General features: G+C 45.5%; 2 protein-coding genes across 3 annotated transcripts; one reads left to right on the forward strand and one right to left on the reverse strand.

Moving 5' to 3' along the window:
- Window positions 1–2327: 2327 nt before the first annotated feature.
- LOC119197292 (cytochrome c oxidase subunit 6B1) lies at window positions 2328–4265 on the reverse strand. 2 transcript variants are annotated; one of them, XM_037453483.2, is made up of 4 exons: window positions 4134–4265; window positions 3520–3658; window positions 2945–3045; window positions 2328–2608 (listed from the first exon to the last, which is right to left on the reverse strand). In XM_037453483.2, exons 2-4 carry the CDS (start codon window positions 3623–3625, stop codon window positions 2555–2557), a joined length of 261 nt encoding a protein of 86 aa, XP_037309380.1. In that variant the 5' UTR covers window positions 3626–3658; window positions 4134–4265; the 3' UTR covers window positions 2328–2554. The 2 variants fall into 2 exon arrangements, with proteins under 2 accessions (XP_037309380.1, XP_037309381.1); XM_037453484.2 differs by having other exon boundaries at window positions 4060–4174.
- Window positions 4266–5318: 1053 nt separating this feature from the next.
- Window positions 5319–13324, forward strand: rasip1 (Ras interacting protein 1). The gene is made up of 16 exons (XM_037453328.2): window positions 5319–5657; window positions 6403–6524; window positions 6813–7264; window positions 7427–7687; window positions 7771–8012; window positions 8095–8259; window positions 8713–8917; window positions 9004–9302; window positions 9406–9567; window positions 10415–10455; window positions 10762–10916; window positions 11042–11154; window positions 11905–12193; window positions 12320–12483; window positions 12569–12710; window positions 12801–13324. Exons 2-16 carry the CDS (start codon window positions 6403–6405, stop codon window positions 12977–12979), a joined length of 2991 nt encoding a protein of 996 aa, XP_037309225.2. The 5' UTR covers window positions 5319–5657; the 3' UTR covers window positions 12980–13324.
- The last annotated feature ends 8092 nt before the right edge of the window (window positions 13325–21416 follow it).

Here is a 21416-nt window from a genome sequence, read left to right on the forward strand (position 1 = left end):
GAATGCGAAGTGCATTACCAATAAAATTCATTATTATTCATTCCAAATTGCATTAAAACCGAAGTTTAAAGTAGAAAAAAGGAAACTACAATTATCTGAAATCCAGTTAAGGTACTTGATCAATCACGACTGACCCTGTCGTCAATATATAATCATGTATCTTAAAATACTAACACGCCATAGACCCTCCGAAAAAGAAGACCGGATACGTATTGTAACATTGTCAGGTTGTGTTGAGTATGTGTGTGCGTCTCCTCCCCTTCCTTTGTGTAATACTCTTTGGTGCAACCACAATCCCGTCATTCACTCTTGACATAACCGAAAAAAAGAGGAACTGGGACAGAGAAGAGCATGCAAATGTTCAGGCAACAGTATTTATTCATTCTGCTGAAATTACATTGTTCTTTCCCAGCATCCCATCTGGATGCTGGGAGCCGTTGCCAGGGAAACCCATCCCGCAGTATCTCCTCCAGTGACCCAGCCTGAGTGAGCAAATTAAATTATAAGACATCGATAGGGAGTGGGGGACTTTTGTGCACTGAACACTTACACACCCACCCACACACACACACACACACCATTACAAACCACATCCTGTAGCCTGAGGTAAAGAAAAAAGTGTAATCTTGCCAATTATTTCATTATAAAAAATGAAGCTACGTATATGTGGCAATATTGACTTCTATCAATGTGGCATCTTTAAACTTATGAAAGAAAACTATTTTTTTCTACACTTACACTAGAATATATTCTGAATATTCAAGCTCCTCACTGATTGATAATATTTGTACATCAAGCAACATTCAAATAACAGTCAAATAACATTTAAAATGACTGCATCAAATATAAACATGCTAAATGTTTGGATAATGTTTAACACATTTCCCTTTAGTTCAATGTGGCACTTGAGGTACATTTGGTAGTTTGGGGCGTTGTGCAAAATGACAGATTCTTAACATGCAGTTATAATAAACAGAGGGATGAAACGTTGTGACGTACTTGAGCCGTTACTCATCAATGTTTGGTTCAGCAGCGCCACCTCCGGCTTTGGATTTGCCCTCCTTTGGACCCACGTCGGTACCGACCAGACCATCACATTCACACAAATTCCTCTATGCATATACACACATTTCTGGATAAAACTTTGATACAATGAAAATCAATGAACACTCGCTATGTGGCGGGTCAGGACATATTTTGGCATAGCTCAGGCTGCTGTTACCAGCAGAGGATGAGTGGAGCAGATGATAATCAAAAGACGATTACAGCTGTGTTGTCAGTGTTGAAAATTAAATACAAAGCTGTAACACAACATAATTAAATCAAGTCTCTGCTTGTCACTAAAGACCAAACCAGTTAGTCCCATTTAGTAGAAGTGAAGTAAACAGTGAAATACTGGTAAAGATCAAAGGAAAAAGTTGATTTTAATTTGTCTGACTGATGTGTAGAAATTGTACACACATACATTTTCAGCCAGAAATGTGTTCAATCCTGCACATTGCTGAATATTTATATTATTACTTTTGAATTTGGGTATGGTAAACTTACTTGAGAAGCTTTGTTTGTGGTTTTTAGTAATTCAGCAAAATCTGGATTATGGTTGAATGAAGTCCTTGATATACTGTATCTTTTAAGGGAGATATATTTAAACTAAACTGCAAGTGTAAGTACTATGAGAAATGTTTTAAACTGTGTTCATATTAATCATTTAAGCCTGATCATCCAGTGAATCTGTATATGTTCAGATCATTTGTGTCAGAAAATCATTCTTTTCTGTTACAGCGGTTAAGTTATGTACACTTTTTGCACATTCAGCTCCAATGAAATGCAAATATTCACTGGTTGTCTTTAATCTTTAAAAAACTTTAATCAGTTTGGATACTGTAAAATCCCTCAAGTTATCCCACATCAACAGGCCTCATAATTACAATAATCAGAGACGCAGTGCCTCAGTGTGGTGAAAACAGAAAATTACATCAAAACAACTTTCACCACTGCCACCTGCTGGAAAAGCATTGTTATAGTGATCTAGAGTCTTCACAGCCAACAGACCCGAGACTCTTAATGATAAGTAAATTGCCTTTTCATCCCTAATCACAATATAGCCTGGAATACTAAAGAATTGAGCATGAGGCTGCCAAATAAGGACAGCTGAAGGCTATGTTGGGTAATCCAATGGAAAAATGAAAATGCTACAGCTGCCATTAAATCTACACCTGGTTTGAGTTTTAGAAATTAGAAAAAAAGTTCTGTGTGTTTGGTTTGGAGAAAACCCTGATATGTAAATCCAATATAACAATACTGAAGCAATAGAATGAATCACATCCTTTTGTTTAAATTTGTACTGTATTTAATGGTTAAACAAAGTAAACAAGTAGTTTACAATTGAGACGAGAAAAATAACTTCAGTCCTCAACATGCAAAGTTGTGTGGGTTAGATTTTTAAGTTAATAACAGTAGCATCCTTGACGACAGTGTCCTTAGGCCCACTACTGAGCTGCAGGTAACAGAATGTCCTGGACTGGACCGTTCCGATCAACAACAGCTGGCCATCTTAGATCTTTCCTGGGAAACTTCCATTCTCTATCTGGTCGTCCCATTTTGCAACCTGTGGGAGGAATTAGAGAAAACATTAGCCCTATGTTACAAACTCAGCAGAAAGGTGACTTACAAGAGTTTATGTCAATCCCTAGAATATAGCAGAGATTTAAAAGTTCCTGCCTTGTGGAAAACTATCAAAATAGATGTTGCAAAAAATGAAACTGTTTTGGTTACTTCCTACGCACGGCAATTCCACACTGACATTATTTTTCTAAGAACATCAAACTCAAAAAGATTACCAATTATCAATTAATCACAGAGAGACAAAAGCAAGCACAGAGCACCGACTATTATAAAGCTATAAGCCTGTCGGCCATATAAGATCATCTTAACCATGACCTACCCAGCCCATAGGACAGAGACTCTTGTAGACCCTCTGGTACCAATCGCAGGGAGCCACATCCTGGTCTTTGGCAGACAGGGCTTTATTGCACCTGTGGAAGTCTGGGACAAAAAAATAACAAAGGGGGTTACAGTGACACAATGTTGACACTAAAAACAAAAATAAAAAGAGGCCACTGAGATTGAAGGATAGAACTAGCAAGAAAGCATCAAGTTTAACAGAAGAAGCTTATTCGGTTTCTTTTTTTTTAGTAATAAGGATTGACTGTATTTTCTGTAAGTTCAAATAAGCATGTGTGTGCATAGTTAATTAAATATGCTACTGCTAGTTAAATAAATATTAAAACCCGATGATGTCATGTGGAGGTCATATTTAGATTTCACGTCAAATGTTATAAACACCCGAATGATTTTGTTGGTTATAAATGTTTGAAAAAGTTCCATGTAAACAATCACTAATACACATTAGAGTTTATACAGACGTACATAGCTATACGCCTGTTCTTAAATCCTCAGTCCCAGGTGATTTTAAAGTCTTTGGAAGGGTAATCGCCACATATCGATCAGTGTCCTCACCCAGGTAGTTCTGAAAACAGTTGCGGGTCTGGTTCGTGTTGGGGAATCGGGCGTCAAAGGGAGCAGTCCTGTAGTTCTTGATCTTCTCTTCCACGGTATCAGCCATCTTGATGATCTTCAGTCACACGTCGAAATGACACTGAAATAAGGCACGGGATGAATTAGATCACAGCTGATAAAAAGGTGTAGAAAACACGTTTGCAGATCCGAGCTAACGGTGTCAGTGTCAGCTCAATGTTAGCCCGCTAAGCTAAGTTAGCGTTGGGGGCAAAGTTAAATGTAGGTTAGCGTTGTCTTTCGCAATCAAACGCTGATATCTTTACCAAACCCCGACATGTGCACAGACAGAAAACAATACTGATACGACCACACAGCGTCAAAGAACAAATTAGCATAGCTTGCACACGTTAGCTTGACAAAGTGTTGCCCGTTAGATAGTGCTAGCTGTTAGCTCGTTGTTAACATGGCGTTATCTGGAAATTATTAGCTAACACATTTAATAAACGGCTGGTGGTTTCATGGGTTTTAGTAGATACATACAGCGGACAGCCTGCTACGTGTAAATGTGAAGGCTGCGAAAAGAGAGGAAAGTTTAAGAGTCACCGACGGCTAACCTTGGGACGTTTCTTGATGTGTCCTCGTCGGTGCGCTCCGGAAACGAACACGGTCTCGTCACCGCGCAAAGGATGCTGGGAAATCCGCCGATTGAATCGCTGCCCAGTAATCGGTAGCCTGCTCATAATAAAGAAATTAGTTTATTTTACAGATCTATTGTAACACACACAAAGTACCAATAACACTGGAATAAATAATGTTGCCTTATTGATATTCACTATGGATATTCTTTTCACCTCCGCGATTACGTTAATCTGCTCAAAACTGCATTATGTTGGTGGTTGGAGGAGATTCGATATTAAAATGCTAAACTGAATGTAAGTTGTTGTTGCTACTTGGTTTACTTATTACAAACAAATAAATTAGGTTATAACCACAAAGATAATAAAGAGGAGTTCAAATCCACTAAAAGTAATATGCCCACCACTTTTACTGTTAATCGGGCTTGTAGACTTGAAAGGTGGCTGACAAATTGAGTACTGATTTAAGTTCAGTACAATTATTTTAGAAAGAGGATTCAAGCTGTTGTAAGTTTAAAATTGTGTTGCTTCCAGTAAATTCAAAGCTTTCTACACTTAACATATGTAAATAAACGTTTTAAAGACACATGATGTTCTTTGCTGTCTGAAGCCTTTGAAATGGAATGTTTACCTCCATTGATAACATATTCAGTCTGCCATATGGAGATTTCAGCAGATCTGTCCCCTCACAGTCCCCCTTCTTTTTTCGTCACCAACTTATAGGGGGTCAAAGATCACAGGTGTCTCCGTTGCTCCGTCTAGCTTCCTTTCTCGCTGGATGTATTCTTCCTTCACCCTCTTTTCAGCAAAACGTCAAACTGAGTCCTCTGTGTGTTTTGTGATGCATTAAGATTTCTAAATGAATCACTGAAATCATAAAGTTGTACCGGATTTAAATAGGTTAAATTCTTCAAGAATCTGTTTTGGCTTAAAGACAGAGTTTGCTGCCGCTAACTGTATTAAGATAAAACAATGACAACATATTTGTGATTAACCTCACAGACCAAAAGATAGAGATCTAGATTGCTATGTGGTGTATAGTAATCCCAACAAACGTCTTAAAGGCTCATATGTGTGTGTGCAAATGCACCCTCTCGCTCTCCACCAATTTCTGCCTCTCTCTCTAACTCAGTCAGGATATAGGTGTTGTCCACTGCTGAGGAAGGAAATTCTGTCACTGAGAACAATGGGCCTGTTTCTCTATCTATAGACCCAGAGAGCCTGAGAGTCGGACGGAGAAAGGGAGCAGATTTTGTCCAGTTAGAGAGAAAAAACGAGAAAACCTAAAGGTATTTTAGTCAAGCTATGGTTGGACTAATAGTTATTAAGAAGTAGCAATGTGTATGCAGATGTGTGACAGGTTAACACCTTTAGACAATGGAATTTCAACGCGGGGAAAAGGGAACGTACAAGGTTATTAGATTACTTTGAGCTCCCCATTTTTGCATTTTGGTGGCAAAAATTCCTCGGAAGACACTATAGACGAATCAGAAGTACCTGCGGGTAAGTGCATTCAATATCAAATAACAATTAAAAAGCATTGGTGGTTCTTCTGTGTAGCATTTTTATGATTTTCAAAATATATTCCCACACCATCTAGGGCAGTATTCTCAGTATGCCCAGTGTGTGAGGATTGATAACAGCGGATTTAAGGTGTGGACCCACATTTCATGTCAAGACATTAGAAGTAGTCCTATCAGAAATAACACTTCAAAAGATGGTAGTTTCACAGAGGGATACAATGATTTCATTTAAGCCTCCAAATGACACAATGAGATGAAAAAAAATCATGTGCGATCCTAAATTTCCATTGTAATCGACGTAGAAGTAATGCTGAGAAAAGGACAGGCGGTGACCTTTGCAGTGGGTATTTCCCTGTCAGTGGACAGCTGGATATGAGGCCGACTAAAGATGCTTCCTGTTTGAGAATGGGAAAGTCACGCTATGATTTTCAGGGGCTGATTGGGACGTTCTTGGTAAATTTCTTTCTTTTTGTTTTCACCATGTTGACAACCAGCTGGATGTATCCTGTTGATATTTTTTGATGGTGACATCATGCCATTGTTATATTGTTTCAATCCTTCCATTGCTCACACACATTCTTCCCTACAGTGTAGAGGTAGATGCAATAAGTTAGAAACCAGAAAATGACATATGACATGACAATTATTATTAATTGGCAGATTATTAAGTTAAAAAGTACAGATCCTTCTCAGTACCTGCATGCCCTTCTCTCGCACCCTGTCAGATGGAGGGGTCTGGCAGTCCTCGCTTCAGAAAGCTCCATTTCCCAGTAGGTCTGTGGATCAACTCGCCCAGGAAACACTTTGCCAAGCTTGGGGGTCGCTGGCCCAGCGCTATCTCTGTCAAGTGAGTCCGAAGTACTCTGAAACTCACTTTTTTAATCCCCTGTGTTATGCAACTTTCATACCAGTTAGCAATTAGTTGAATCCCTGAATTAACAATTAATATGTTGATGGCACCTTATCTTACTTCCACTGTCATTAGTATCCCCTCAACTCTGTGTCCCTTCCCTGTTTTATTTTAGTCCTTGTTGTTTGTCCATGTTTAGTCCGTCATAATTCACAGCTGACTTGTCTCTTCCTTTCTCTTCTTCCTCTTTCCTCTGTGCGTCTTCCCCTCCTGTGTTGTTCTCAGGTCGACCACCAGCTCTGACGCAGCGTCCCTCCACGAGGCCCCCTCTGCTCCTTCCTCTTCCCTTTCTAACTCCACCCTCTCGCTGGCTTCCCCCACCCCGTCCCCATCCCCTTCCCCGGCCTTCCTCAGGCCCCGGCCTGCCGGGACCCAGTCCCGCACAAAGCGCCTTTCCCATCTCTTCCTGCGAGGGCGCTCTAACAGTGACAGGGACCGCGCGGTGGGGGACAGGGAGAGAGAGGTTTGGGCTCACTCAGCTGCCCCGTCCTCCCATCACTACTTGCCCCCGGCCTCGTCCTCGGCCCCGGGCCTGGTCAAGATCTATGGGGATGCCCTTTCCAGTGGGGCCAACTATCGCTCGCTTCTGGCCAACATTCAATCTACAGCCAGACAGCTCATCGCCCAGGTCATCACCCGGTACACTGAGAGGGAAAGGGAGGAGACAGATGACGCAGGTACTAGAGAGGGAAATCTTCTCTCATGTGGACCTCTGCTACGACTCATTACTTGGAATTGTTTGCTCTAGTATTTTTATAATATAAACATAAACAGCGGTGTTATGGACAAATAATGACCCCCCCCTTCCTCTCCTCCTCCCTTCCTCCATTACCTTCTAGTTCTCCCAAAACACTGCCCAGAGGACTTCCTGTTGTGTGATGTCATCGGAAAGCCCATCCAGCAGCCAGATGGAGCTATCAAATGGGAGACGGAGTGCAGGAGAAGCGTTGCCCCATGGGAATGTCCCTTGTTGTTAGTGGACATGTGGCGGCCCAAGGGCGGATTTGAGCGGCGCTTTGAAATCCAAAGAAAGGACGACTACGAGAGAGAAGAGCTGGAGAAAGAGAAGGAGCGTGAGAGGGAGGGAGAAAACTATCAAGGTCTGTTTAAAACTCAATCCGCAGGTCTCTCTATTCATGACATGCGGTCAAACTGACCGACCCTGTGGTTGCCCGGGCAACAGGTGTGCGCTGGCGGCGGAGCAGGATGTCATCAGGGGGTGGACCAGAGGAGAGCGAGCGAGGTCACCGTGGAAGAAATTCAGAGCTCCGGCGGAGCATCAGTGACATGAACCTGAGTCTGCGGCGTCGCCAAGGTAACCATGTCAGCAATGACCCACGTGGGTCTGGCAACCGGCCGAACAACAATGGAGGAGTGCAGGACCGGAAGAACATTGTGAGCATGATCAACCCACAGCAAGGAGAGGTATGATGTTGTGAGGAAAAGAGTGAATCAGTGAAATTGTCCATGTGGCGTTTTACCCATTATGTCTTAAACTTTTTTCCAGATTAGAGCCTCAAAAGTGGAAGCAAAGGTTGGATGGACAAACCAGCTGGAGGAGGACGACAAGGATTACTCCAGCTGTGACCTGGAAGTGATGTCACAAAGTTTAATCCTTCCACCCACCGATCGGCCCTACTTCCTGTTGCTGCAGGGTTACGATCAGAGCAAGGCGAGACACGTTAACAGATGATATCACACACACAAACAACACCCACACACTGACGCTATGTAAACACAGGCAGACACACACACAGACATTATTATTATTATATCGCAAGGCGCACACACGCGGATGTGCACCGATGCAAACTAACAGGCGTTGTGGTAGAAGACTCACGCAGACGCACACGCATTAACACACCCGGCACATGACATCATACCTGCATGCCCGTAATCGGCACATACCATCGGGGTTTCCGTCCCTCTTTGTACATCACTCCATCTCACACAATGACCTCACACAGGTCTCCATTGTAGCAAACTGTAACACACTTCATACCTTATCAAGCGCCTTCGGTTCAACCTAACATCTCTGAGATAGAAGGCTGATGTGAACCATAGCACTTAAAAGATAACAGACCTCCCTGACTCTGATCCGCTCTCCACTGTGTGTTTTGTTTAGGACTTTGTTTTGTACATCATGGCGGGGCACACGCATGTGTTTGGAAGAAAATCCACAATGAGGGAGAGAGAGAAGGATAAAGAGAGGGAGAGAAAGGGAAAGAGGCCTCTGAAGGTGGACACGTTCCTCTCGGCCCCTGACCTCTTGGCCAGACACTTGCTGGTCAGGAGAGACTCAGCCGTTCCCGAAACGCCCACCAGACAAGGTACCAACTCTGTCACCCTCTCATATCACACATGCATCCGTGGTGCGAGTGCTCTGTAGCGTAAACCTTTTTTTATTTTATCGTAGCTGTAATGCGACCCTTCAGAGGAGGTGCGGTCACACACAACGGAGTGGCCCTTTACAGAGAGACGGTCCTGAAGCCTGGGGATGTGATTGGTTTGGGGAACCACTTCCTCTTCCTGTATCGTGACCCCCGCGTGACTCCGGCTCCCCCGCTGGCATTGACCCTGCCATGGCAGGCCGATGCCTCCACCCCCTGCTGCCCCTCAGGGTTAGTGGACAGACAGGAGGCACTTAGGCAGTACCTCGGATCTACGGAGGCAGTTCTGAAGTTTCACCCCCGCCACGCAGATGCTTTGTTACAGGTGAGACAGGAAGATAACGAAGCTCTTATTTACCATCAAATTATCTGGTATAAAGAATGGCCTTGCTGACATGTGTTGATGTTTATCCCTCACTATCTCCTAGGAGATCATCTCCAAAAATTCCTCCCCAGACTCTGGAGGCGGGCCGTTAGCTCCTGCTTATCTCCTATCAATCATGATAGATCATGCCTCAAAACATTTGGACCCTGCTCTCACACCGCAGATATTACTCAAATCGGCCAATCATATAAAAGAGATTGTCTGGGTAAGTGACAAATCACAACAGGTCAATATAAAATAAAAAATGATGTGCCCTTGTAGTGTAGGATGGACAACCATGAACCGTTTATACCAACCATTTATACTAAACAAACAGCACAACTTTGGTGTTAGTTCTGCAGGTTTTTGCGAATAAACTCAAGTATTAGACAAATTGTAATTGAGATTGAATAATTACAAATCCAGCTAATGGGGAAAATATTGTGAATCCATTTCTTGGGAATCATTCCAATAGTTGTTGAGGCATTTGACTAAAAGCCTAAATCGTCATTTGCTCGGGGGAACGGAGGTAAAGTCAGGGCATCTCCAAGACCAGTGGGATTCACCCGATCCGATAGTTATTAGTTCGTTATTCCAGCTGTGAACCATCCATAGAGCCATGCTGAGAGCTTAGTTAAGAAACAACAGCTCGGCACACAACACATGCTCCATGTCATAGTATGTAATGTAAAAGGGTGTTTAGTGGTAGTTAATGTGCTAAATACCTGCCAACTTAACTATCCTATCAAACTAACTTTGGGAAACTATCTTGGGATAGTGTTGCCTGGTAATATTGCCACGTCCTTACTTAAACTGGCTTGGCAGGAAACATCAGGTAGACAGACTGAGATGCCGCATTGAGTGGGACAGAAAAAGCAGCAGAGAGACATGTGCCCTTGGTTTTGGACCGCTCCGTTGTGGATAGAAGCGAGGATAGGCTGATGTCACTGCCCTCCTGCTGGAAAATGTGCTGTAATTGCCCTGGCTGCAGGGCGAGTCTCTGTTCCCCCTCCTCCACCCGCACACTAACCCAAGATGTCTGTCCTCTCTTCTGTCTCCAACTGTCTTTACAGGATAACATTAAGGAATTTGGGGATAAGCATCCCACGCAAAAGTAAGAACATTTTTGGTCTACGTCATGTTTCCTCTGTTTAAAGATCTGAAGTGAAGTGATTCATCATACATTTTTGCCTGCGCTGTTATGTCTTTGGTACATTTTTGTGGTTTGATGAAAGCATGGTTGGGATGTGATGTGATGTTGAAAAATGGCTCAAATATAGTTTAGTAATAATAACCCAAGTCTATTTTTACTCCCAGTGAGGTGTGTTTGTCTTTTAAGGCGTTAACAATATACAGACAGAAAAGGGCTCAAAACTATTTTAAAGCAAACATACATTTGGAATTACGTTATTGTGTCCAGTTCAACAGAGCAAGATGGTGAGGTAAGCGCGCCGAATGTCCAAAAGCTCTCCTCCGACCTTCGACCCTTGATGTTCTGGATGTCAAACGCCACAGAGCTCCTTAACTTCTTCCAGGTCAAAGTTGAAGCCATGGAAAAAGAGTGGGAGTTTGAAGGTGAGAATGATTTGAAAACATTGAAATGACTGATTCAAGTAAGTAATGCCATTAGAAGCTATGCTTGTTTTAATCAAAACGGGCACAAAATCGTTAACTCCTCTCACTAATTTTCTCCTTTAAAGTCCCAGGGGACCCGGTATTGACGGCTGACATGGACACGTGCTCAGAAGCTCTGGCACAGCTGGATGACGTCATTATGCACACCTTCCAACAGTGTGTTTATCACCTCACAAAGGTAGAGGATAAAAATACTTCTTTTCAAATGGTCACCATTCTGTTTCAGTAGTTTATATATACGTTATATACCTTTGTCATGTGTGGCGCTAGGAAAACCTTTAAATACCACTGGCCATAAAACTTCACAGACAACAAAAAGGTCTTTCTGAAGACATAATACATATTTTGGGGTTTTCAAGGATGGTTCTGAAGCTGTCTAACCACCCACTATTTATTTTAATTTTTTCCAGCTGTGAGCAGCTGCTCAATTCCCTTTGTGCGTTGCTTCACAGGAGAATAGTGCGTAGCTACTGCAAACCTGAAAGTCTATGAGATCGCTCGGGCCGAGTGTGTAGTGATCTGAGGCTTCCACGCACCCTGAGGGCTGAAATGCTCACAGGGAAAACGCTTACATGGCGATGTTCAGCAGATGACATGTTTACCGTGTCCAACGTCTTAGTTTAGTGTGCTTGCTGTCACTTGTTAAGTAGACACACAGTATTTGGCCCTGAATATCGAATAAGACATTTTACCGTCCATCCATATGTAAGAGGATCGACAAAGTCAATAGGACTCATCCTCTGAGGATCAACCAATATTTGTTGAAATATTTCAATGTGGACATAAAATGGTGGACTATCCAATAGTCAGACAAACTCAATCTGTCTCCAACACTCCCACATCCATCTGCTATTCCAACAATAAACATTCCTTCCTTCAATCCACTTACTGAACAAATGACCTCAAGTGTCCCTCTTGTCTGCCAAAGACCCTATACTCACTCCTTCCAGCTCTCCTGGACTCCAACCCATTCTCCAGAGAAGAGAAGGAGAGGGATGGAGCTCGGGGCGCCGAGGGAGAGGAGAAAGAAGGAGGGGAAGGAGAGGTGGACGACGTGTCCGCCTTACCCCCCAAAGTCGCCGGGCTGGTGGAAGTGTACCGCTGTTCGCTGATGCTGTCCCGGGAGGCATGTCTGTCCCCGCCGCTCACCTCCCAGACCTTTGGCTACCTCTTCTTCTTCACCAACACCTCCCTGCTCAATACTTTGCTGGAAAGAGGTGAGAAGGTCCACGGCAGCCTGTTTGACCGCAAGGGATAAAAAGTTAAGTGTTTCTCCCTTTAATAACATAATTGTATTTTTCTGTTCTCTCTCTCTCTCTCTCTCTCTCTCTCTCTGTTTTTAGATGGACTGTTTTCGTGGTCCAGAGCGGTCCAGATCCGTACAAACTTGGACCTGGTTTTGGACTGGCTACAGGGGGCGGGATTAGGAGACATAGCCTCTGAGTTCATGAAGAAACTGTCAGTCACAGTCAACTTCCTGTGTATTCCGAAGACTCGACTTATCCAGGTAACACAGCCGCATGTGAAGAAAGCTTCCCAGTTTAAGATGATTGATTATTCATAGTGATTGACCGTGTCCTCTTGTCGTCCAGTCATCGTGGACCAGTCTACGGGAGGACCATGTCTTATTAAGCCCTTCCCAGTTGCACCACATGCTCACCCATTACAAGCTGGGTCCAACCAGAGCCCCACCAGCATCCTGGGCCCCTCTGCCAGGCACAGAGCTGAGTGGAGGTGATGCATGTGTAGATTAAATGAACAAAGGTAAAAATCCAACCAGTGAAACGATCTGTTCAATCAATTGTTTATTTTTGATTCTCTTAGATATCTTTGAGAGCTTCCTGGACCATCCTCCTCTCATCCTGCCAAATGAAACGCCACGCCTCGACCTCTGCCAGCCAATCCCGAGCCCTGAGCTCCAAAAGGAAGTGACGCGTCTCCGCACCTTCTTGTGGGGACTCGACCAGGATGAGCTCCCCGCCAATCAGAGGACTCGGCTTTGAGGAAGACCATATTTGTCTCTCTGATCAGAAGTAAAAAAAAAATAACATCACCAAAAACTTCTCAAACACATAAAAGAAGAATGCAAACCAAACATGTTTTGTTGCCTGGTTGTGGTTTTTCGTGAAACTTCCATATCAATTCATTTATCCATTTAGATAGTAGAAGTAAAAGAAATATATTGGCTTTGAAATGTCTTAATAGATTTAGTTTTAAAGCAGTGAGTAAAACCCCATGGCTGTTGGATGGTGCAGTGTTCTGCATTACACATGACTATTTGACTTGGCTCCCATGACTGTTTTTAAACTACTTGTTTTTAATAAAACGCTGAATTCTAGTCTAAGAGACCTACAGTTTCCGTGTGATCTTTGACGAGCTTGTTTCCCACAGCTGGGCCCCTTGGGTTTGGCATTTGCCTCAACCTCAACTCCAGAGAAATATTCCACAAGGTGGCGATGCAGGACTCATTCCCCTTTGACGTTAAGTGATGAGTCTGCAGGTACAGTTGCTTGACCAAAGAGGCGATCGTACAACTACATAAAAGTGTGCTTCAAAGGCTCGCTCTCATTTCCTGTAATCAGGGTAGCATTTCACGAAGGGCCCGTGATCCCAAAAACGAGCAAATGAGACTATGACGACCACACACAAAGGTTGGTGAGCTGGCGTGAAAGGTCAAAGCTGAGGACTGGAGAGCAGGGGACATGTCCATTTTCCTTTATTGGTGTAATTAGGGTTTTCCATTATTGTGGTACAATCCCCGGGCCCTAATAAACCAGTTCAGGTTATTAAGTATAAATGAGCATGTGACTGCCCTGAGCAGACAGCAGACAGGTGATTTCATCATCAGGTTGACTAACAGTTGTATGAGAACTGTCACAATTTGGTAATATCCAGTCAATTTACCCGTCTAGTCAGCCAGACCCTCTTGGGAAACTTCTTTTCTTTGTTTTGAGAATGAAGCTCTATGACGTCTCCAAGAGACTTATCATCAGCTTCTCCATTGGCGGGCGACCAAAGAGCTTCCTCTCCTTCCGGTCAGCCTCACGCATGGATTCCTTAACTGCAAAAACTCCCGTGAGAGAGCCCTTGCTTACATCACCACCGCTGCCTCCAGTTCTGACTCCACAAATTGTGAATCATGAGAAGAGGCTCCCTGCGGTCACGTTTATCAATAAAGTGATTGTAATCAGTCTCATTTAAAATTCAATGTGGCGAGCGGGAGTGAGACTGTGTGCTAATTTCAACTTTCCAGTAATGTCTAACAGATGTATTGTGCAGCTTTATAATTAACCACAGATGGGCTTCAGACTGGTACAGGTCCGGTCTGATTGGGTGACATTGTGATACAATACAGTGACCCACGTCTGAGGCACTATTAAGTAACACGGCAGGTTTAGTAAGCGTGTGACACACACTCAACGGTTTTCTGTGGTCCCAATCGCCAACGGACCAGACGTCATACACACTTTCCCCAGAATTGCGTAGTCACACACCACACACACACACACACTCCTGCTTTTCTGTTTCTCTCTCCACAAACACGCACATATACAGAAGTCTTCTTTACCCAGGTGCACAGACCCACACCTGTTGAAGCAGCTCTCTGTAATTAGCTCAACACAATTATCATTGGTGGACGCGGGGGGAGGGGAGGGTGAAGACAATGGTGCAGTCATTCTCTCCCTATCATCTCCTTCTCTCTCTCTCTTCTCTCCCTCGCTGTCGAGTAATGAAAGATTCTTCCCTTCTTCAAAGAGACAGAGTTTCCTACAAAACAGCTGAGTCAGAGGAGGAAAGAAAGAAGGATGAAAAGAAAAGGAGAACAGTAGGGAGGCGAGCGCGGTAATGCAACGCTGCTGGTGTGGGGCCCAGTGGACCACAGTGATTGTGTTCATTGTTGTTACACACAGGAGTCATTTTCAGGAACCAGAAAGGGGCCCATGGCTCTCACACTTTGCACTAACAGCTACAACATGGAACGGCCTCGGCACCTATTTGTGATCTGGTAACACTTTACCTGAGCGTCATCCTGAAGCCGGAGTTATAAGGAGGTTTTTCAAGTCGTACGTCAGGGGAAAGGGCAGAACTCCAGGACTGTGGGGCTACTGATGGAGGTTGTGAAATGTTTAATCTGTTAATAGCAGAGGGAAGTGTGAGGCTTGTCCAAAGGCGTCATTGTCACCAAATATATAGAGAATATACAGAATCCGGTCAACCTTAATTGAGCCTGGCTCCTAAAATAAAACCCAACATACATATTTCTCCTTTTGGGCTTTCTTTTGAAAATATCACGAAAATATACACAGAGTGAGACTGGAACAATGTGAATGGCTCAGGACGCGTTGTTGAGGCCAGGCAGGAAACAAGGGAGCAGGGGGAATCTCTGTTAAGCCACAGGCAGACAAGAAGACAGACTGGGGGTGTAGGAATCTGCGACTGTGAGAGGTTTAGAGACGAGCGGTGAGAAGGTCAGAGGTGCGGGGGGGGTGTGGGGGGGAGAAATCAGTCAGACGCAGACAGACGGCAGATTGTTGCTGAGGTTGGAGATGAGGAGACTCCCGGATGAAATGGACAGCGGGGCCTCAGTGAGATGACTAAAAGGCAGAGAGAAAAGCCTTGGTCAACCTCAAGGGGCAGATCTGTTTTCCTGGTTACGTCACCCGAACGCGAAATGCACACATAAACACACTTTTTCTTTTTCTTTTTTTTGGTGCAAGGATGCATGTCCCTTCACACAAATGTACACAGGCACTGGCGCAGGATATAAAAGAAGCCCTGTGAGATCAGATCCACCGTGCTGAGGCTGTCCACTGTTAGTCGGACTAGCCAGCTTAGCCTCACAGTCTCACTGGCAGCTACAACCACCACTAACCAACCACTGCACCCTGCCTTGCCCTCCACTGGCGGCTGTCTGTCCTCGCCTGGTTCTCTGGGGACGGGGCCAGCTCCCCCCAATTTGGGACCGGTGGTCTTTTCCTCTTTTTCGTAATGCCCGCATCTACCTTTTCCCTTCCCGTCCTCTTCTTTCCTCCCGTTTCCCTGCCGCTCTCTCTCTCTCTCTCTCTCTCTCTCTCTCTCTCTCTCTTTGTCGTTCTCGCTCAGTACGTTTCTCTCGGGCCGGGGGGCCTGTGGGGCTGCGGGTTAGGGGCCTTATTCCATCAGCCTGGAAGCTTCTGTCAGAGGCTTGTTCCATTTTGCGTCATGGTGTTGACTGAGCGGACCCCACACTTAACTCCCATAGAGCTACGGGGTTGGGCGGCGGGGCAGCCGACGCGGGGCCAACGCGGCCCGTGTTCAGCGTGGTAATCTGATGGCCGTGTTTATTTTATGCTGCTCTCCTTTGATGGAGCAGAAAAAGTCTTTGGGCTTTCTGTTTCAGCACTTTCACTGCCAGGTCAGAGGTGCTCGCCGTGGTTACGCTCAGGAAGAATAATATTTGGCCTTATATTCCCTCCAAACAGGCTTTTTTCCATATTAGTGTCAGGGATACTCTCTGGGTTTCAGTCTTCCACTGATTCGGCACATTGGAGGTGAAGGGTGGTGGGGGACCGCGCCTCAAATGGATCGCTCCCCGGAGGATAACAAGGGTGTTCCGTAGGTCGTCCCCCGGAGGCCTGGTCCTCTGGTACCCCTGAGTGAACCCCCCCCGTCACACTCAGCGGCAGCCCCGAGAGACAGCCCTGCATCCATATATATATATATATATACGTCCCTGTAGTGAAGGAAAACACACACATGAACACATGAAAACACTCTCCCTCCTGCTTGGCTGCCCCGGGCTGCACCTCAGCTGTCAGTGGTCCAAACCTCCCAGGGGTTCTCTTTAATGGAGTTACCAAAAAAACAGAGTTACCTCTCCTTGTCTGCCTCTGCCATTCACTGCCCTGCCTCAAAACTCACACACCCACCTATCTGCCCTGTGTCAGCTGCTTCAGATGGGTCGAAAAACGCCGGCGAACCGCACAAAGTCATTAAATGAGGTTTTGACCTAAACGATCGAGAGAGAGAGAGAGAGAGAGAGAGCAGAACTGTCCACGTTCACTGGATCAAATTCTGACCCCAAATTGTCCTGCCCAAGCACACCTTGAGGTGCAAATAAAGTATCGTGTATTCCCACGTACCCCCCCCCCCCCCCCAACCCGCACCAGCCCTAATGATCTGTACCTACTGTGTGTCTCTGCATTTACAATGTTGATCTTACCTAGCAAAGCGTTCCCAGATTGGCGACTTACAGGACTTGCTTTGTCATGCAAGGATGCCCTTTACTTTGAAGATTAATCACAACGTAGCTTTTGAGAGAAGAAGCCCAGAATGTGGCCGGATTATTATTTATTTATCTCAATTGGTATTGAAACTGGCTAAGGTCTAGGCTGTGATCATGATATTACAGAGAGGAGTCACAAACCAGGAGTTTTATATGGATAATGTTTTATTTCCTTCTGGGTTGTTCATTATGTATGATTTGAAAACAGAAAAGATTGGGTTAGAGCCAGATTGGAACAATGAGCACACATGGACACACACAGACACACACAGATACATGCACACACAGAAACTAGATCTCCATCCACCTTCCGCTACATCTCTTATCAAGTTATTGGAGATGAATAGAAAACCCCGTGCAGGAAGGACTGTAAACCCTCCTCCGCATATCCCATTATTCCCCTCTCTGTTGTAACACATCAGACATGCTTCTGGCCTTCCATGTGACTGTGAGGTATGTGCTTACTCACAGCTGGAGGAGCCTACACGCTGATGTAATACAGGGGAAAACAGGGAAACAGGAATGGCGGGGGCTACCCTAGTGGTAGGTAATCTAATCTAATCCCTTCTGGCGCAATCCAGCAGCTCACGAGAATTAAGCAACTGACTGCCCCCAAATCAGCTCTGCCAGTCAGACACAAAGAAATATGGCCTTTTCCTGTTAGTGGATGGGGATTTGAAGTCAGGTTTTTGTAGATCACTACGAAGGGGACGATAATCTGGATCAGGGTTTGGCAATGCTGTTTCAAATTGAGCTTGAAAGCCGCTGCAGTATGGGAGAGCGTAGAAAAGCCGGGTCAGTGAGTCACAAAGACCTGTCACTCAAACACAAAGACTCACCAGCTGGAAAACTGTGTATGTGTGTGCCCTCCTCTCGCCACTTGCTGTCGCCCAACAAGGGGTTTGCCTTTCCTGTCACATGCCTCTATCTTAATCCCCCTTTCCTGTCCCACACTTGCCCGTCGCTGTCGCCCGACACCCTTCAGATGGGCGACGGCTCCGCTCAGTCATTCTATTCCATGGCATCACTTTTCTCCGTGACCGACTCACCTATCTCTCAGCAGTCATTCCCACCCCGTTTCTTTTTTCGCACTTCATGTATCACCATCCACTCCTCGTCATCACTCTCGGCTTCCAAAGGATAGCCTCTGTCGGTGTGTTTATTTTCTATGTCTGTCCGGGCATCCTGTTCCACGCCCTCCCATCCCATTTCTTTCATTTCTCCCCAGTGATTGTTAGTGGGGGGGGGGAATTTCCTTATCGTTCAGAGGCCCATTCCTTGCATTCCTGGCATGCTTCCTGGCACTACCGGGGGTCCAGCCAGATGCGAGGGCGTCTGAAATACAAGGCAGACGCTGAGGCCTTCTGACACCATTCATACATCCAGCGCCGACCCTCTGATGAGAATGGACAGTGTGATTGATGAACAGAAAGAGGATGAGGAGCCAGGGAGAAAAAGGGAGGGGGACGCCTAAAAAGACAGTGGCGTCGAAGGGCGTAATGGCAATGTGTTTGAACTCTGTGCCAAAAATAGAACATTCTGGATAGCTTTGAGTTCTAAGTCCTTGACTCACAGACTGTTATTGATTGCAAGGCATTTAAACATCTCCCTAAAGAGCCGTTTGTGGCAAACTGGGAAGAGCAGGAGGTCAAAGCGAACATAAACATTGGGAACAAGAATAGAGAGATTAGAATAAGTCAATGTCATTCCTGTTAGTCACAGCCCTCCAAGGATAAAGGTGGTTCTCTGACTGAAAACTAAACAAAGCTTTTGTGAGTGCCCACAATGAACAAAGGTCAGGAAAATCACTGGTGAAAACTGGAGAGACGTCGAGACTGTGACAGGTTGCACAGATGTACAAGATGGCCTTCAGATCTGTCAGCTCGAGATAAAGATAATGCTGGTTACGAAGAATGCACGCAAACACATTACTTATATCTCGCTATCACTACTCAGGAGATAAGATGGCATATCCAAGAAGAACGAGGGAGAGATCCACAGTTTATCAAAACATTTATATACACACTTCTTTCCACCAGAGAATGCAAAAACAACTGCAGAAACTTCAATGTTAAAAAAAAGGGAAGACAGTGTGTCTTCTGTGTGCACCGCTTTGAGTCAAAGTCGCTTGAAACAAAGTTGACATTTCAGTGAACTTGAGGTCTGCCTCCCCTCCCTGTGCGGTCACAGCAGAATCTACTGAATGTGCAGAGAAGTCTTTCGGAGTCTTTCTAACTTCTTCAAAATGAACTCCAGGGTCTAAACTCTTCCCGAAGCCCGCATCTTGTTACAAAACAGTGACAACACGCGGATATGAAATTTCCTGTGTTTGCTCTTTCATGATGAAATTTGCACACTCCGCGTGGCTGACGCACAGGAAGTGGTCAGCGGAGCAACGGCAGTATCAATACAGCTGCTCGTGTGCGCTGTTATAATTTGGGTTATCTTCTATCATTCGTTGTGCGAGGTTGATTTACGATTGTCAGCGCGTAATGAGTGTTAACTTAATTAATGGCAAGTGATGAAGGGGCCTGATGTGCGTCAGCATTTACAGAAACGGCCGGGACATGTCAGGTTGAAGGGGGTCAGAGGGTTATAAATTGAGTTAAACGTTGGAATTAACTGTCTCACAGACGTAAGCATATGTCTGTTCTCGCAAATTTGTTTGTGTGTCGGTGTGTGTGTGTGTGTGTGTGTACGCGTGCGTGTGTCCATCCGTCTACAAAAGGGCACGCCAAGCCCCCCCCCCCCCCATGTGACTGGGATCCTGTGACGTTGACAGAGTAACTCAGCAGGGCAAATATTCGTGCTCGGCCTTTTGTCGCCCCAGCAGCCTCCTTCCACACACGCAAAGACACACACACACACACACACATCCCTGTTTCCCCCTGAATTCGTTAGCAGCTCCCAGCTCCCGTAGAATAACACGAGCTCAGTGGGAGGCTGAGGCGGACATGTGAGGGCCAGCTCTGATACGGTATACGTGACTCAAACACATGGACGACCCCCAAAGAGACGGCCAAAGCATGAACATCGTCTCCGGGATAACCGCTCTGCACACTCGAGAATGCAGCAGAAACTCCACACTCCACCGAAGAAATCTAGAGCGAGACGCGTGAGAAGTGTGTGAAAAGAGTAAAAGTCAAAAGGGAGGAAGCGCACGGAGGCAGCGAGAGGGATGCAGACAGGACACGCAATGACAGAGGAGGAAAGAATGTTTAGGGCGACTGAGAATGCCGGCGAAAGGAGCGGGAGCTCTGAGACAGGCCCGGGCCCTCCGGTGCGTTAACACCAGTCTGAGATGGAGGGAGCTAGCAGGGGTAAATGGAAAGAGTGTTTGCACAGTAAAAACGTTCCTTTTGCGTGGGTTGCTTGCTTCCCGTCGTACCCCCCCCCCCCCCCCCTCCTCTCTCCTTCTCCTTCTCACACTCTGCCTGTGACCTATCGCTTCAACTCTTTGATTCACAGATTCCCCCCCCCCCCCCCCCCCCCTGCCAGACGCAGAAGCTGTGTGCAGAGCAGGTGAGCAACGCGGACTCACAGAGGAAGACTTTCCCTTTTACGCATGCACAAACACGCGCGTACGTGCACACACACACACACACACACACACACGCGGACACACAACGTTTTTTCGTCACACACATGCCTTGAGTTTGGTTTCTAAACAAGATGTGCCTTGTAAATGTGTGTTTAATGCAGAGTTGATTTAAACATTTGGCTCCCCCAGGGTTGTGCCGGGAGAGACAGGTTTCGTCCCTGCATCCTGCCCTCGGCCCGGCTCTGTGGTGTGAGCCAGTGGAGGAAACCTGCCGCCTAATGTCCCGCTTTGATGGTCCAATAAAAAAAGAAAAGCAACAGATGCGCGAAAGCCCGTATCTGCTCCCACTGCGCCGCTTTCACGGAATAGGAAGAGAGCAATTGACACGCGTAATTTGTGAATCACGTCCGTGGGGAGTTTTATCAACCAAAAAGCCAGTGGAGGGGGTGGGTGGGGGGGGGGATTGAGAGGAGCGTTCCTTCTCATACATCCGTTTGAAAGAGGACACTAACAGTGCAGACTGACAGCGCGAAAGAGAGTCATGGACGTCACTTTATTGCCCAATGATCGCAGCCCCCTCCTGTGTCCCCCCCTGAACTATTAACACACTCACGCGCTCTCTGACGTAGGTTGG

Source organism: Pungitius pungitius, chromosome 11, assembly GCF_949316345.1.
Source record: "Pungitius pungitius chromosome 11, fPunPun2.1, whole genome shotgun sequence".
NCBI classification, from domain to species: domain Eukaryota; kingdom Metazoa; phylum Chordata; class Actinopteri; order Perciformes; family Gasterosteidae; genus Pungitius; species Pungitius pungitius.